This window comes from Pristis pectinata, chromosome 2 (genome assembly GCF_009764475.1).
Source record: "Pristis pectinata isolate sPriPec2 chromosome 2, sPriPec2.1.pri, whole genome shotgun sequence".
Lineage (NCBI taxonomy): Eukaryota > Metazoa > Chordata > Chondrichthyes > Rhinopristiformes > Pristidae > Pristis > Pristis pectinata.
This window is the reverse complement of record NC_067406.1, coordinates 139440886-139458453: the sequence shown is the minus strand read 5'-3', so window position 1 is coordinate 139458453 and position 17568 is coordinate 139440886. Positions and strand designations below refer to the sequence as shown.

Here is a 17568-nt window from a genome sequence, read left to right as displayed (position 1 = left end):
GTGTAGGTAGTGTAGTGGTTAGCGTAACGCTATTACAGCACCAGCGACCCAGATTCAATTCTGGCCACTGTCTGTAAAGAGTTTGTACGTTCTGCCCCGTGTCTGTGTGGGTTTCCTCTGGGTGCTCCGGTTTCCTCCCACATTCCAAGGACATATGGGTTAGGAAGTTGTAGGCATACTATGTTGGTGCCAGAAGCGTGGAGACACTTGCGGGCTGCCCCAGAACACTCTACACAAAGATGCATTTCACTGTATGTTTCGATGTACACGCGACTAATAAAGAAATCTTAATGGCAAAAGGTGAGTTGATGGGCCAGTGTAAGAGAGAATAAGTTACAGGGGCACAGGGAAGTAAGGAGAGGGATAATGGGATTGATGGGATTGCTTCTCTGAGAGCTGGCATTCAGCTGATGGGCCAAATGGCCTCCTTCTGGATAATTATATGATATTCTCCATCTGTGAGGCACTCACCGTCTCTTCGATGAGATAATAAGCTACAGTCCTGTTTGCTCTCTCAGGTGGATGTAACAAATTCCACAGTGCTATTTCAGAGAGGAGTTGGGAAATCATACCTGGTGTGGTATGATTATACAGGAAACTCTCTGGTCTGATCATTCTGTGGTCTCACATGTTTTCAATCTGAAGTTCATATCTAAACTAATTAGATCATTCATTATAGGAAGGATGTGGAAGCTTTAGAGAGGGTGCAGAGGAGATTTACCAGGATGTTGCCTGGATTGGAGAGCATGTCTTATGAGGATAGGTTGAGCGAGCTGGGGCTTTTCTCTTTGGAGAGAAGGAGGATGAGAAGTGACTTGATAGAGGTGTACAAGATGATAAGAGGCATAGATCGAGTGGACAGTCAGAGACTTTTTCCCAGGGTGACAATGGCTAACACGAGGGGACATAATTTTAAGGTGATCGGAGGAAGGTATGGGAGGATGTAAGAGGCAAGTTGTTTTTTTTTTACACAGAGAGTGGTGGGTGCGTGGAACGCACTGCCAGCAGCGGTGGTGGAGGCAGATACGTTAGGGACATTTAAGAGACTCTTAGATAGGCACATGAATAATTGAAAAGTGGAGGTCTATATGGGAGGGAAGGGTTAGATAGATCTTAGAGCAGGATGAAATGTCAGCACAGCATCGTGGGCCAAAGGGCCTGTACTGTGCTGTGGTGCTCTATGTTCTAACGTTAACTAAGATCTGTACTAACCTATAGCTAACTAACCCACCAGTGCAACTTTTGCGATCTCAGCCAATGCGTTTAGGGAAACATCGGGTTACGGACAGTTCCCAGAACCCTTACGTAATCCAGGAATGTCTGTACTTAAAAAGAACAGATCACTGGCTTAGAAAAAGATGATTGATTGGGGCGATTTCTGTGCTGCAGTAAGGGTCAGGTCCCAAGGATGTTGGACGACAGATTTTAAACTGGTATCTCCAATCAGTATCACAAAGTAGGTTTATGTAGAAATTCATTCCTGCTTAGCAATGCTAAACACACGCTATAGGAGCACCATTGTGTTACATTGCCTCCAGAATTCATTTTAACAACTTCAGTGCAATGAATTTTGGGTGGGGGGGGGGGGGGGTGCGGCGGGGAGGACATACAAGACATCTTTATTAGTCACATGTACATCGAAACACAGTGAAATATATCTTTTGCGTAGAGTGTTCTAGGGGCAGCCCGCAAGTGTCGCCAGGCTTCCGGCGCCAACGTAGCATGCCCACAACTTCCTAACCCGTATGTCTTTGGAATGTGGGAGGAAACTAGAGCACCCGGAGGAAACCCATGCAGTCACAGGGAGAACATACAAACTCCTTACAGACAGTGGCCAGAATTGAACCTGGGTCCCTGGCCCTGTAAAGCGTTACGCTAACCGCTACACTACCGTGTCTGCCCAGTATCACAAGTTTACAATGACTGGCTGGGGATAACGTCCTGGGCAATTACCTGGGCATTATCATATTGTTGGTTAATTATTCATTAACTGCCATTACAACCGGGACAACAACTCAAAAGTAGTTCATTCATTGTAAAACACTATGGGTTGGCCTGTTCTTGTGAAAGATGCTTCAGAAAAGAAAGTTTACTTTATTTTAAGGAGTTATATAATGGAAGCAGGAAAATGAATGATACATAGGTCGCTGTGGAATAAAAATCTCTAGAATGTTGTTGAGCCAAATGGTATGTGTTTGTGTTGCTGACACCATGCAATATAATACACACAGTGGGGGTTCATTCTCACATCCATTTAACATTTACTTAAATACGATGGGCCAAGGACTGAGATATCTTAAATTGCACGGCAGGAACAGCAAGGTTCCATCTGGAAACTATTGCCCCTTTAACCTAGAGTTTCACCGAATACCTCTGCAATAATGCAGCTTATCTTTCAGACCACAATTTGGAGATTGTTTGACTGGGGTTTCCATCCAAAAGCCAGTTAATATTTCCAAACATTTGAAGCTGCCTGAAATACTTCCAAGTAGCGTGGGTAAACATTACACTTCCGTGACCCTCTCTCTGCACAAGACTACAGCCCTACAATCCTCCAGTTCCTCTGCACTCTCTCAAATTACCCCACCACTGGTACCTGTGCCCTCAGTTGCCAAGGCAAGAACATTCCTAAACCCCTCCATCTCCTGTTCCTCAAAACACAGCTCCTTGGGCAGAGTTTTTGGCTTCATCCTGATCTCCTGATGGGTAGCGTGTTGTCAAATGTTCACATGTTAATGAAACTCCTTTATACTGTCAACTGCAATAGCATATCATTGGGTAATTGAGATTATAGAGTTATACAACATGGAAACAGACCCTTTGGCCCAACTTGCCCATGCTGACCAAGTCCTATTTCCCAGTGTTTGACCCATATCCCTCTAAACCTTTCCTAGCCATGCACCTGTCTAAATGTCTTTTAAAAGTACCCAAAAGTTTACCAGCCATTCTTTTAATTCGCTCATGGGATACGGACGTAACCAATAATGCCAGGTATTTATTAACCATCCCAACTGTTCCATCAATGACACTGCCTGCAGTGTGTTACTCCAAATTCATTTGCATCTTCAAAGTGTACCTTATCAGGATAGATCATAAATACTTTCCAACGCATGTCAAATTGGTATTTTATGAAACTTTATAATTTCAATCTTAACCACACTGTTGAGAAGGGTGATGTGTGGAGGGGAGTTACTTGAATGGCCACATGCGGATTACTCCCCATAGACTGGGGAAAATCTAAATCCCTGATTGAATCACCCTGGCACAGGTACAACCCTTTCACAGTCACTGTGAACACAAAGGGTCGTGTGCAAGTCTCATTTGGAAAAGAAATAGCACAATACAAGGTGCTTCCAAGAATGGTAAAGCTTTCAAAATGAAGTAAGGCTGTGGGTGCCAAGCGCAATTATCCAATACCCTGCCAGCCCAGGAACATGGTATAAACACAGGTTAACAAAGATTGTCCGAGCACTGGAATTAGATGCTGGTATCTGTCAGGTTTCTGTTGTGCTGGTTTTTACTTAGGGTGCTTTCTAGTTAGTTAGTTAGTTTCTTGTCATGTACACAAGGATGCGATGAAATTCCTTGCTCGGATGAAGACCAGGGAGTAAACAGCATACATGGTAAGCAATAAATACAATGACAAGTGCAAAACAGCAGAATGGTGCAGAGATTGTACTGAAGGACTGAAGCAGTGCAAAAAGAAACGCCAAAGTGACTATCACAGAATAGCCAAGAGAATTAGGAGTCCGAGAACGTGGCAGCACCACTGGGAAGGGAATGTGAGAGAGGTGATTGGTTCAGGAGTCTGATAGCAGTGGGGAAGAAGCTGTTCTTAAGTCTGGTCGTCTGGGCTTTCAAGCTCCTGTATCTTCTCCCAGAAGGCAGAAGAGAGAAAAGGGAACGGCCAGGGTGGCAGGCATCATTGATGACACTGTCAGCCTTCCTGAGGCAACGCACCGTGAAGATGGACTGGATGGAAGGAAGTGACGAGTCTGTGACGGATTGGGCAGTGTTCACTCATCTCTGCAGTTAACGTTTCAGATTTACCGCTCCATTCGGTACAACCTCGACAGTGACTTACCCCCAGGATCTTCCTTTGGCACCGGGCACATTCAGGGGCAAAGAACTGCTCGTAGCACTTCTCACAGTACACTGATCCTTTCTCTTCCACAAACCCAATGTGGGCCAGCGATAGGCTACAGTAGGCGCAGGTAAACTCTTCCGGGTGCCAGGAACGGCCCATGGCCACCAGGAACGGGCCTCTGTCAGAGCAAACAGGAAGGAAACGTTAAAGCAGACAGTCAACATTGTAGTCCCCGTTCCTCAGTTCCCATTCTTAGAACATTACAGCACAGGAACAGGCCCTTTGGCCCACGATGTCTGTACTGACCATGACGCCAATTGAAATGAATCCTGTCTGCCTGCACGTGGTTTCCATCCCTCCATTCCCTGCCTGTTCATGTGTCTAAGTGACTCTTAACCGTTCCTATTATGTCTGCTTCCATTACCTCCCAGGCACCTGCCACTCTCTGTATAAAAAAAACTTGACTCGTAATCTGCTTCCTATTTACACCTCCCCCAAACAGATCAACTGCAATTAAAAATGCCTTCCCCACACTCTCTCAATAGACACCACCACCACTTGTGTCATTCAGTCTCTCCTGGGGGAAGAGAAGAACTCGTTTGTTGATAGAATTGAAAAGAAAGGCGAGAAAGAGAGACTGAAAAATTAGCCCATTCATGCTCCATGCTACTTAAACCTTGATCCATACACCTTCTAAGGAGACTATTATCAAACCAGAATCAAATATTAATTAGTCTGCATTACATTTACAAAGGCTAATCTGTTAATCGCTCATCTGAAATCGGTTTGTTTAAATGCGCCATCCATTATTCAACAAATACCCTGTTCTGTGTGACGCATGTCTGCTGGCTTTATTTCTGCAGAATGTTTTGCCAAAATAAAACTATTGCACTCCCATGCAATGAATTTGTTTTAGTTGCAGGGAAGCAATAAATAAGGATTAACCTTGGGAAAGGATGGTGCCTCAGAAAACGTGTGTGATGATAACGTATCATCCGCAGAGCACACAGTATTAGACCCTTAATGTATGGATGCAAGTGATTTGGAAGCAGTTCAGAGAAGGTTTAGTGGAGGAGGTACAATTAGTAAGTTTGCAGATGATACAAAAGTTGGTGTTGTGCATAGTGAGGAAGGTTTTCTAAGGCTACATCAAGATATAGATCAGATGGAAAGTTGGGCGGAGTGTTGGTAGATGGAACTTAACCATGACAAGTGCAAATAGTCAAATGGAGGTTGGACGTATACAGTAAATGCTAGGGCACAAATAAACGTTGATGAACAGAGGGGTCCAAGTCCACAGTTCCCTGAAAGTAGCAATACAGGTCGATAAGGTGAACAAGGTATATGGCGTGCCTGCCTTCATAGGATGGGACACAGAATATCAGAGGTGGGACGTTATGTTGCAACTTTAGGCTGCACTTGGAGTATCTTGTGCAGTGATCAGTGGATTCACTGGCAGAGAATGGTGATGGACGGAAGCCCCCCTTATATCTACTGTAACCCTATTCAGAGAAGCTTCTGACAGATGTGCAAATTAGCCAACTCCATGGACTCTGTCTACACTTCTCACTGCCTCGGTAAAGCAGCCAACATAATCAAAGACCCCACCCACCCCGGACATTCTCCCTTCTCCCTCCTCCCATCGGGCAGAAGATACAAAAGCCTGAAAGCACGTACCACCATGCTCAAGGACAGCTTCTATCCTGCTGTTATAAGACTATTGAATGGTTCCCTAGTACAATAAGATGGACTCTTGACCTCACAATCTACCTCGTTTATGACGTTGCATCTTATTGTCTGCCTGCACTGCACTTTCTCTGTAGCTGTTACACATTATTCTGCATTCTGTATTGTTTTTACCCTGTACTACCTCAATGCACTGTGTAATGAATTGATCTATATGAATGGTATGCAAGACAAATTTTTCACTGCACCTTGGTACAAGTGACAATAATAAAACAATTCCAATTGGAACAAGAATTGAGTAAATCAAATAATGGTATTGGTATTGGTTTTGGTTTATTATTGTCACTTGTACCAAGGTATAGTGAAAAACTTGTCTTGCATACCGATCATACAGGTCAATTCATTACACAGTGCAGTTACATTGAGTTAGTACAGAGTGCATTGAGGTAGTACAGGTAAAAACAATAACAGTACAAAGTGTCACAGCTACAGAGAAAGTGCAGTGCAATAAGGCGCAAGGTCATAACAAGGTAGATCGTGAGGTCATAGTCCATCTCATTGTGTAAGGGAACCGTTCAATAGTCTTATCACAGTGGGGTAGAAGCTGTCCTTAAATCTGGTGGTACGTGCCCTCAGGCTCCTGTATCTTTTATCTAATGGAAGAGAAGAGAAGAGAGAATGGCTTGCACATCAGTGGAATATTAATCCCACAAATGGCTTTCAGCACTAAACTGGGGCCATTTATTTTGCAGGCAGGATCACAATTTGTTTTCTGGTGTGACCTGGCTTTATAGAAACTGGTGGCAAGTGATGTGCCATTTGATTCCACTCTCTGTTGACTGCAGAACAGCGGCAGAAGGGGTGAAGTGTAATTATACTGAAATGGTCCTATTCGACCTGGCTGCTCCACTTTCAGTCAGCGAGTGACACTACTTATTCGGCTGCAGGAGAAGAGGCAGCTTTGTTTAATTGAAGGCAGGTTGTATTAATTACACCAATTTGCAACGATCTAGAACTTGTGGTCAGACTCTGGTTTTGCTTCAAGTGCCAAATGGTGCTTAAAAGATTTTATTTAAACTAAAGGGAAGTCCGGATTAGATTACTTTGTTCACATCACCTGCTGCAAATCCCAAAGGGATAGAAAGAGGCCATTCAGCCCCTTGAACCTATTCTCGTTCAATTACTTTCTTTTGCTCCACGTACTTTAATGCTTTTGGTTTGAACAAGAATCTACCAGGTTCAAGGGGGAACAATTGACCCATTTATGGTTGAGTGTTCCAACCCTCATCCTGAAAGACCTGGGCTCCAGCTTTTACACTCTTCCCAATTCTCCACGCCCCCCCACCCAACTCCACCACCCCACCCATCCCAGACTCCCCAACCAGTGGAACTGGTTTCTCAACATCTTCAACGAAATGATCTCCACCACTGCTTAAATTCCAATGACACAACCCTAATTTATGGAACCTCTCCTCACAACCTAACCCTGGGGGTATCTATCCAGAGCGCTGTCCGAAGGATCAAAGCATGGTGCCCAGAACTGCTCACATTGCTGCAACTATTGAACAGTTCCCTTAAACGATGAGATGGACTCTTGACCTCACAATCTACCTTGTTTGACCTTGCACCTTATTGTCTACCTGCACTGCACTTCCCTGTAGCTGTGACACTTTACTCTGTATTCTGTTATTGTTTTTAACCTGTACTACCTCAATGCATTCTGTACTAACTCAATGTATCGGCACTGTGTAATGAATTGACCTGTACGAACGGTATGCAAGACAAGTTTTTCACTGTACCTCGGTACAAGTGACAATAATAAACCAATACAAACTACAACAACAACTAAACAGCAGCTAAACTAAAATACTTCCATCCTGATCCAGGATGCAATTTATCCCCGGTGATGCCCAACGGTCCCGGAACACCTCCATGGTGCCCATGGATGCTGTGTGCTCTTTCTCCAGGTATACCCGGGCATGAACTTACCCCTGGAGGATTACCAGGTAGTCAGCTCAGGCGGAGCCCTCAGCTGCCCACCTCCAAGACCCGTGGAGTAGTTCAGCCCACAGTCTACATGGATCTCGGCTTTCAGCAGTACTCCATTTAAGATACAACGTGCTTCCCCTTTTACAGTGGATGTCTTTACACTTGCCGCATTCACTTGATCTATTAATACTTTTCTTTGTAATCCAATCCTTCTATCTATACTCCTTGTGGCACTGCCTATCTATGGGTCATTGATGTGATGCTTGGTAACAAAAGAGCCAATGAACGTTAAAACAGCAGAGAGAAATTTGTCACCAAGTTTACCCATCAGTTGTAATAGAGACAGAAGTCCTAAAGGAATGATTTACTGCCACCACTAACAATTAGGCAGTTTATTTGGTTCCCACACACTCCAATGCAGCTCAACACAAGATTGAGGAACAGTGCTTGATCTGACCACTGGGCAGATTACTGTCCTCTGCCTTAACTATTTCAAGATTGCAAGGGGAAGGAACACAGTGTTGAGTTCTCCCACTAATCGACATTGAGGGGCCGAGACCACGGGGAAGCCCCTCAAACAGAAGGCGCATCACTCTAGGGGGCCACAGGAGTGGCATTGATGCTACGTACAAAAAAAGATGTGTGAACATGACTGAATGTATTGACCAAATGACACTCAGCATGTAAAGAGCTTTGCACTGTGTTTATCCTTTTATAAGATAAAAGTTTAGTATTTTAAGATTTAAGATGTCTTTATTAGTCACATGTACATCGAAACACACAGTGAAATGCATCTTTTGCGTAGAGTGTTCTGGGGGCAGCCCGCAAGTGGCCACGCTTCCGGCGCCAACATAGCATGCCCACAACTTCCTAACCTGTACATCTTTGGAATGTGGGAGGAAACCGGAGCACCCGGAGGAGACCCACACAGACATGAGGAGAACGTACAGACTCCTTCCAGACAGCGGCCAGAATTGGACCCAGGTTGCTGGCGCTGTCATACCGTTATGCTAACCGCTACACTACCGTGCCTGCCTGTATATATTTTTAATTTAAATAAAGATTATTCTTGAAATTTAAAAAACAAAATCACTTTTGTGTTTTCCTTTTCTGTAGCCACTGACACCTCCAGCATTTGTTTTTGTCCTACAATCATCATCCCAAGTCACTGAATCACTCTGCTCCTCCCAGTCTCTTGGCTCTTGCCCTGCAAACCCCATCCTCCCCTCACTCCATCCTTGGAGGAATTTAGCCGGTCAGGCAACATCTATGGAATGAAATGGAGAGTCAATGTTTTGTGTCCAGTCCAGATGTAGGGTCTCGACCCAAAACGTCGACCATCCATTTCCCTCCACAGATGTCAAGTTCCTCCAGCACTTCGTGTGTTGCTCCAGATTCCAGCGTCTGCAGTCTCGTGTCTCTACTTTGCTCAACAACTCCTCATTTCTAGCACCTCCCAGTTTGACACGTCACTGGCCAGTTCCTCTCACCACAGATGCCGACCGTAAGAAACAGAAGCAGGCCATTCAGTTCCTAGTGTCTCCTCCATCAATCAATAAGATCATTCACCTCAGCAACACTTTCCTGCACTTTTTACTTCAGATTTCCACCATCTGATGTATTTCTTTCCAGAATTTCAACCACTCAGAAATTCTCTGGCTGCCTCGGAAAAGCAGCCAACATAATCAAAGACCCCTCCCACCCTGGACATTCTCTCTTCTCCCCCCTCCCATCAGGGAGAAGATACAAAAGCCTTGAACACACGTACCACCAGGCTCAAGGACAGCTTCTATCCCACTGTTATAAGACTATTGTGCGTTAAAGGTGGGCTCTTGACTTCACAGTCTACTTTATCGTGGCCCTTGCACCTTATTGTCTACCTGCACTGCACATTTAACTGTAACACTTTATTCTGCATTCTGTTACTGCTTATCCCTTGTATTACCTTGATGTAATTATGTTTTGAAATAGCTCTGCATGCCATCCATACAGATTAAGTTTTTCCACTGCATCTCAGTACAATGTGACAATAATAAACCAATACCAACCAGTCTATTTTCTCAAGGATATTTTTGTGAATGGTTGTGAATTTAATCTCAAATGACAAACTTCAAACTAAACCTTTTGGGAAGGGGACAATTCCTTATGATGACATGATATGATTCCACTTTTGCTGAAAGTGGCGTCACAGGTAGACAGGATGGTGAGGAAGGCTTTTGGCATGGTGGCCTTCAGTCAGGGCATTGAGCACAGAAGTTGGGATATTACGTTGTACAAGACGTTAGTGAAGCCATATTTGGAGTATCGTGTTCAGTTTTGGTCGCCGTACAATCAGAAGGATGCCATTGAGCTGGAAAGAGTGCAGAGAGGATTTGAGGCTGTTGCCAGGACTTGAAGGACTAAGTTATGGAGAGAGATTGAGCAGGCTAGGACTTTATTCATTAGAGTGCAGGAGAATGAGGGGTGATCTTATAGAGGTTTATAAAATCATGATGGGCATAGATAGGGTGAATATACGCAGACCTACGCCCTCTAGTTTTTGATTCCCTTTCCCTGTGAAAAAGACTTAAGGTAAGAGGGGAAAGATTTAAAAGGGGCGACTTTTCTGAGCATGGTAGTGTAATGTGGAGCAAGGGGCTGAGCACGGTAGTGTAGCGGTTAGCGTAACGCTATTACAGCGCCAGCAACCTGCGTTCAATTCCAGCCACTGTCTGTAAGGAGTTTGTACATTCTCCCCGTGACTGCGTGGGTTTCCTCCGGGTGCTCCGGTTTCCTCCCACATTCCAAAGACGTATGGGTTAGGAAGTTGTGGGCATGCTATGTTGGCGCCGGAAGCATGGCGACACTTGTGGGCTGCCCCCAGAACACTCTACGCAAAAGATGCATTTCACTGTGTGTTTCAATGTACATGTGACTAATAAAGATCTTATCTTCACGCAGAGGGTGGTGGGGATATGGAACAAGCTGTCAGAGGTAGCTGTTGAGAAAGGTACAATAACAACATTTAAAGTACATTTGGATAGGTACATGGATAAGTTTAGAGGGGTATGGGCCAAAGGACCCATTTCCGTGCTGTTTGACACTGAGTGAAATTGTGACGGAATCACCGACCTCAAACATTAACTCCTGATGCAAGGTCACTCACCGGAGATGTTAACCTTGATGCTCTCTCCATAGATGCTGCCCAACCTGCTTGGCATTTCCAGTTTTCATTCCCTATTATGCACTGCAATATGCATGTGCATGTGCGTGCGTGTGGGTGTGCGTGTGTTTGTCTGTATACACACAAGTTCCCTACTCCTAATTGGGGCAATGCAGAGAACCAATGGGGAACAGCTAGAACACACACAACTCACTTACTTACTCAATTCTTCGCACAGCCCTTCTGCATTCATGTGTCTTAAAATACATTTATATACTGCTTTCAGAAGTGGTTCATACTTCCACATTTTTTTCCAATTTAAAATCACAACAAGTGTTTGGAGTCTCTTGATCCTCACAAAGGAACAAGTCATTGGCATCGTGTCCATTTATTCTCAATTCAGTGGAACCTTGTGTTTTTTTCCCCCCAATCTCCACTCTATTAATCTATGATCTCATAACTTTTCAATAGTGTCTACCAATTCCAACTCCTAACTTCACAAGATCTCCTTGTAGCTCATACTTCAACTGCTGGTCTAGCTTCCCATTTCCGAATGTCGGATTTGTTAGCTGGCGTTAACACACAGCCTCTGTCACGTTGTTGGAAACGGCTGCCTCTGTGGTTTCAGTTATAATTTCACTTCTGCGTCAACGACCTCTTCCACCCTGCTCAAGGCCTGGTTGAACTTAGCTCCCTCATGTTCCGGGTCTTCTCCACGCTGCTGCTCGACAGCAATACAACCTGCTGCGGAATGCAGTGCATCATATTTCCATACGACGTGGGAAGAGGCCATTTGGCCCATCTATATCTGCTCACACTGCAACTCCATCCCCCACTAATTTTCCCTGTGACCTCTTCTCCCCACATTCCCGTCAACTCCCCCCAGATTCTGCTATTCAACTACATACTAGGGGCACTTTACAGTGGCCAAATAACCTGCTGATCCATTGCTCTACAGCTTAGCAAGAAGTGTTTGAACCAGTGTTTCATTACTGAACCCGAGCTCTTGTAACATTCTTTACTTCAGTGACACTTCTCACCAGAGACACACACAAGAGACTGCAGATGCTGGAATCCGGAGCAACAGACAATCTGCTGGTGGAACTCAGTGGGTTAAGCGGCATCTGTGGGAGGGAAGGAATTGTTAACATCTTGGGTCAAAACCCTGCATCACGATTGGTGCAGGGTTTCAACCCAAAACATTGACAATTCTTTTCCTCCTACAGATGCTGCTCAACCGGCTGAGTTCCTCCAGCAGATTGTTTGTTGCGACAGTTGTCACTCATCTCACTAATGGACGATTTGATGCTGAATGGTTTGGATAAATACTCTTCACAGGCAGTCCCTTGCTTCCATTCCAGTTGTGTGGGCCCTAAGGTGACCGATGAGGCCAATGTGGGAACCACGGATCCACGGATGAGACAACACTTTGTTTGTGAGGTGGTTTGCACCTTCTTCCTACCCAAAGCATGAACCAGAGAATGCGCCATCTCCACTTTGAACAGCCATGGATTCCCAGGAATCACTGGCGATGCTGCATTTTTCCAGGGCGACTTTGAGCACATCCTTGAATCCTATCCTCCATTTGCCCGGTAAAACCTTTGTGAGACAGAGCTTAAGAATAGAGTAACACAAAAACAATGTTGGAGGAACTCAGCGGGTCAGGCAGTATCTATGGAGGGAAATTGACAGTCGATGTTTCAGGGTCGAGACCCCTCATCTGGACTGGAAAGAGGGGAGATAAAGAGGTGGGGGGGAGGGAAGGGGTGGAGCAAGAGTTGGACCTGTTTCTGCAGTCTGGGGTTGGACATGTGAGTCAGCATATGCTTCATCACATTTTGCTTCATGAAGTGCTCAAATGTAAACAAACAGAACTATCTGGATTGGAGAGTGGTTTGTCTGGACATTTATAGACAAGCTGTGCTGAGTGACCAGGTGATACTCTCAAGTGACTGCTCTTTTAGCTGTTCAGATACTTGGAATACAATCCTCAAGTTATCTTGAGTCATAGGAGAACAAGTAGTAGACCACTCACTGCCCTGTGCCTGCTTTACCATTCGTGGAGTCAAGAGTTCAGAATTATTATCACTGACACATGTCGTGAAATCTATTGCTTTGTGGCAGCAGTACAGTGCAAGACATAAGGACATAAAAATTGCTCTCAGTCACAAAAATAAATAGTAGTGGAAAAGAGGAATAACGAGGTAGTGTTCGTGGGTTCATGGACCATTCAGAAATCTGATGGCGGAAGAAGCTGTTCCTGAAATGTCGAGTGTGGGTCTTCAGGCTCCTGTACCTCCTCCCCGGTGGTGGTAACATGAAGAGGGTGTGTCCTGAGTATACAGCACAGAAATAGGCCCTTTGGCCCAACTGGTCCATGCCGACCAAGATGCCCATCTAAGCTAGTCCTTTGGCCTGCGTTTGGCCCGTATTCCTCTGAACCTTTCCTATCCATGTACCTGTCTACGTACCCTTTAAATGTTATTGTACCTGCCTCAACCACTTCCTCTGGCAGCTCGTTCCATATACGCACCACCCCCTGTGTGAAGAAGTTGCCCCTCAGGTCCCTTTTAAATATTTCTCCTCAAACTATGGGTTCCAGTCTTTGATTCCCTTTCCCTGGGAAAAAGGACTGTGCATCACCCTATCTCTGCCCCTCATGATTTTACACACCTCTACAAGGTCACCACTCAGTCTCCTACACTCCAAGGAATAAAGTCCCATCCTGCCCAACGTCTCCCTATAACCCAGGCCCTCGAGTCCCAGCAACAATCTTGTAAATTTTCTTTGCTCTCTTTCGAGCTTAATGACATCTCTCCTATAACAGGGTGACCAAAACTGTCCACAATACCCCAGGTGCGGCCTCACCAATATCTTGTACAACTGCAACATCCCAACTCCCATACTCAGTGCCCTGACTGATGAAGGGCAACGTGCCACACTCCTCTTTTACCACCCTGTTTACCTGTGATGCTACTTTCAGGGAACCACTTACCTGTACTCCTCGGCCCCTCTGTTCTACAACACTCCCCAGGGCCCTACCATTCACTGCACAAGTCCTACCCAGGTGTGACTTCACAAAATGCAACACCTCACACTTATCTGGATTGAACACCATTTACCATTCCTCGGCCCACTTACCAAGCAGATCAAGATCCCACTGTAATTTCTGATGACCTTTCAATAGATCACGGCCAACCTTTTGCCTCACCGCCAAATTTCTGCACTAACTCCTGTACCCCTTGGTATCTGGAGTGGTCTAGAATGCATTCAGTGACTAAGCCTTCATTGCCCTTGTGTATAGATTTCCAAAGATTCACTCTCATTGGGTGACGAATTTCTTCTCATCTGTGCTGAAGGGCCGATACCTTATTTTTTTTTTGAGTCCATTGCCCCTGGTTCAGATCATCTACCCTGCCGAGTCCCAGTAGCATCTTGTCCATTTCAACAATACCTTCTGCCTCTTACCTAATAACCAAGTTGCAGTGGGCGCACATTGGCGTCCTGTTCCCAGCTGGGATGTGTTCGGCCATTTGAACCAACGTGTCATCATCTTGCAGTGGTGGCTTGTTCATTGTGGTGCTGGGCCCCTTCGAGTTGGATGTGGAATTAGCAGGAGAGACGTGTGCAGTCGGCAGTGTAGTCTTGGGGAGACTGTTTACTGCGGGTGAAAGATAAACATTATTTATTTATTCACCTGTAACAGAAATTGCCCAATACTTGCACAGAGTACAGAACTAAGTTTTTCACTGTGTCTTGGTAGATCAGTACAGGCTAGGTTTTTATTCCCTGGAACACAGGTGAATGAGGGGTGACCTTACATAAGTATTTTAAATTATAGGAGGTACAGATAAGGTGGACGGTAACAGTCTTTTCCCCAGGGTAGGGGAGTCCAAAACTAGGGGGCATAGGTTTACGGTGAGAGGGGAAAGATTTAAAAGGGACCTGAGGGGCAACTTTCTCACGCAGAGGGTGGTGGGTATATGGAACGAGCTGCCAGAGGAAGTGGGTGAGGCAGGTACAATAGTGTCATTTATGAAGCCCTTGGATAGGTACATGGAGGGGCAGGGCTTGGAGGGATATGGGCCGAACGCAGGAAATTGGGACTAGCTGGGTGGGCACCGTGGTCCGCATGGACTGGTTGGGCCGAAGGGCCTGTATTGCACTAGGATTCTATAATAGTGCAATAAAGGAATTGGGAATTCTAGGATTTTTTCAGATTCATTTCCTCTTCTCCCTTACCCAGTGACTGAAAATCCAACTGCCACCTTTCTTTGGACTTTGTCCAGAAGAGAACAAGGCAGAGGTTAAAAAAACAGAAAATGCAGGTAATACTCAGCAGGTTGGACAGCAGCTGTGGAGACAGTCAACGTTTCAGCTCAACGATCCTTCGTCAGAAGCAGTTGGAGGTAAATCAGGATTTAAGGCGAGGAGTTCTAGGGCAGGTGGGAACAGAAGCCTCGGTGTGTAAAAGGGTGGAAGGCAGACAGAGATTAAATCGGGGCGATAGTTCAAGATAACAAAAGCCTAGAGGTGTATAAACCAGATGATTGACTGAAATTACCAAAGCAATTTAGAAGGAATGCTGGAAATTTGGAATAAAAGTGCTGGAAGGCTGATGATTTGAAACGCAAGGAGCAGCAGGGTGAAGAGGTGCTTCCCAAGATACGGCAGGAATGTGTCATCTGCCTCAGGACCTCAAACTGTGATGAGTACGGAAGGCTCGAACAAGTAAATTAGGAAAATGAATAAGAGGTCTTAGACAGGAAGAGTTTAAAAGGGACCTGAGGGGCAACTTTTTCCACACAGAGGGTGGTCAGTATATGGAACGAGCTGCCAGAGGAAGGTACAATAGTATCACTTAAGCCCTTGGATAGGTACATGAAGGGGCGTGGCTTAGGGGGATATGGGCCAAACGCAGGAAATTGGGACTAGCTGGGTGGGCACCGTGGTCAGCATGGACTGGTTGGGCCGAAGGGCCTGTATCCATGCTGTATTGCTCTATGACCCTATCTGATAATAATAAACCAATCTCAAATCATGTAATGTAAGATAACCAGCAGCAAATTTGTCGAAATCAAAGTCAAGTTTATTGTCATACACACAAGTCCATGTGTGCACAGGTGCAATGAAAAACTTACTTGCAGCAGCATCACAGGCACATAGCATCAGATAAGTGGCATTAACAAGAAAAACGTAAATTAAACACAACTTTTACAAGAAATAACACAATTAAAACAACAAAAAAAAACAAAGTCCATTTCAGTGCGAAGTGATCGTAGTGAGGCTAAACTCCTGTGGTTATACCGGCTGGTTCAAGAACCAAATGGAAGGAAATAGCTGTTCTTGAACTTGGTGGTGTGGGTCTTCAGGCTTCTGTACCTCTTGCCCGATGGTAGCTGCGAGAAGATGGCATGGCCCGGATGATGGGGATCTTTGATCATAGATGTTGCCTTCTTGAGGCAGCGCCTCCTATAGATACTACTGATGGTGGGGAGGGATGCACCCGTAATGTATTGGGCAGAGTCCACCCCTCTCTGCAACTTCTCACACTCCTGCACACTTGAATTGATCCTGCACATTGGAGGCTCCACATCAGGCTATGATGCAACCAGTCAGAATGCTCTCCACCGTACATCTGTAGAAATTTGTAAGTCTTTGGTGACATACCGAATCTCCTCAAACTCCTATGAAGTAGAGCCACTGGCGTGCCTTCTTTGTGATTGCATCAATCTGTTGGACCCAAGATAGATCCTCTGAGACACTGACGCCCAGGAGCTTGAAGCTGCTCCCCCTTCCACCGCTGACCCATCAATGAGGACTGGTGTGTGTTCTCCTGACCTCCCCTTCCTGAAGTCTACAATCAATTCCTTGGTCTTGCTGACACTGAGTGTGAGGTCGTTGTTGCGACACCACTCAACCAGCCGATCCATCTCACTCCTGTACATCTCCTCATCACCATCTGAGATTCTGCCAACAACAGTCGTGTCATCGGCGAATTTATGGATGGTGTTTGAGCTGTGCCTAACCACACAGTCATGAGTGTAGAGGGAGTAGAGCAGTGGGCTAAGCACGTATCCCTGAGTTCGCCTGTATTGATTGTCAGTGAGGAGATGTTACTACCGATCCGCAGTGACTGTGGTCTCCCGATAAGGAAGTCGAGGATCCAGTTGCAGAGGGAGGTACAGAGGCCCAGGTTTTGAAGCTTGCTGATTAGTACTGAGGTTGTTGATGAATACCTGTCATTAAATAGTTCCATGTAGCAGGGAAGATAAAGGGACTCTGCAGGGCTGGTACCAGACAGGGGCAGCTGGATTCTGATCAAACCACAAGTTGCAAGCTATAGTGAACTACAGTAAACCCATGGAGACACAAGAGACGCTGGACCCTGCAATACAGCTGTCCATTTCCCTCCATAGATGCTGCCTGACCTGCTGAGTTCCTCCAGCGCTTTGTGTGTTGCTATAGTAAACCCACGCCTGGCTTCCAGCATAGCAACCATTCCATAAGCTCCAGGGTGGAACGCTACCATTGTACGTTCAAGGTAAAGGCGGAACTGCTCACGTAACACGAGACACTGAAGCTCGACAGTGCAAGAGGATGACCGCACTCTCAGCGAGGAGGAGATTAGGGGGAAGATAGTAGATAAGAAAAAGTACAAGAA

The 17568-nt window shown here is 45.5% G+C and overlaps 1 protein-coding gene across 1 annotated transcript in view; it reads right to left on the bottom strand.

Moving 5' to 3' along the window:
• pdlim5a (PDZ and LIM domain 5a) overlaps window positions 1-17568 on the bottom strand; it is a 240481-nt gene that overhangs the window by 16517 nt on the left and 206396 nt on the right. Inside the window, exons 10-11 of the mRNA XM_052041064.1 lie at window positions 14373-14565; window positions 4085-4265 (exon numbers count right to left, since the gene is read on the bottom strand). Of these exons, the coding sequence (XP_051897024.1) occupies window positions 4085-4265; window positions 14373-14565 (374 nt within the window). The remainder of the gene's footprint in view (window positions 1-4084; window positions 4266-14372; window positions 14566-17568) is intronic.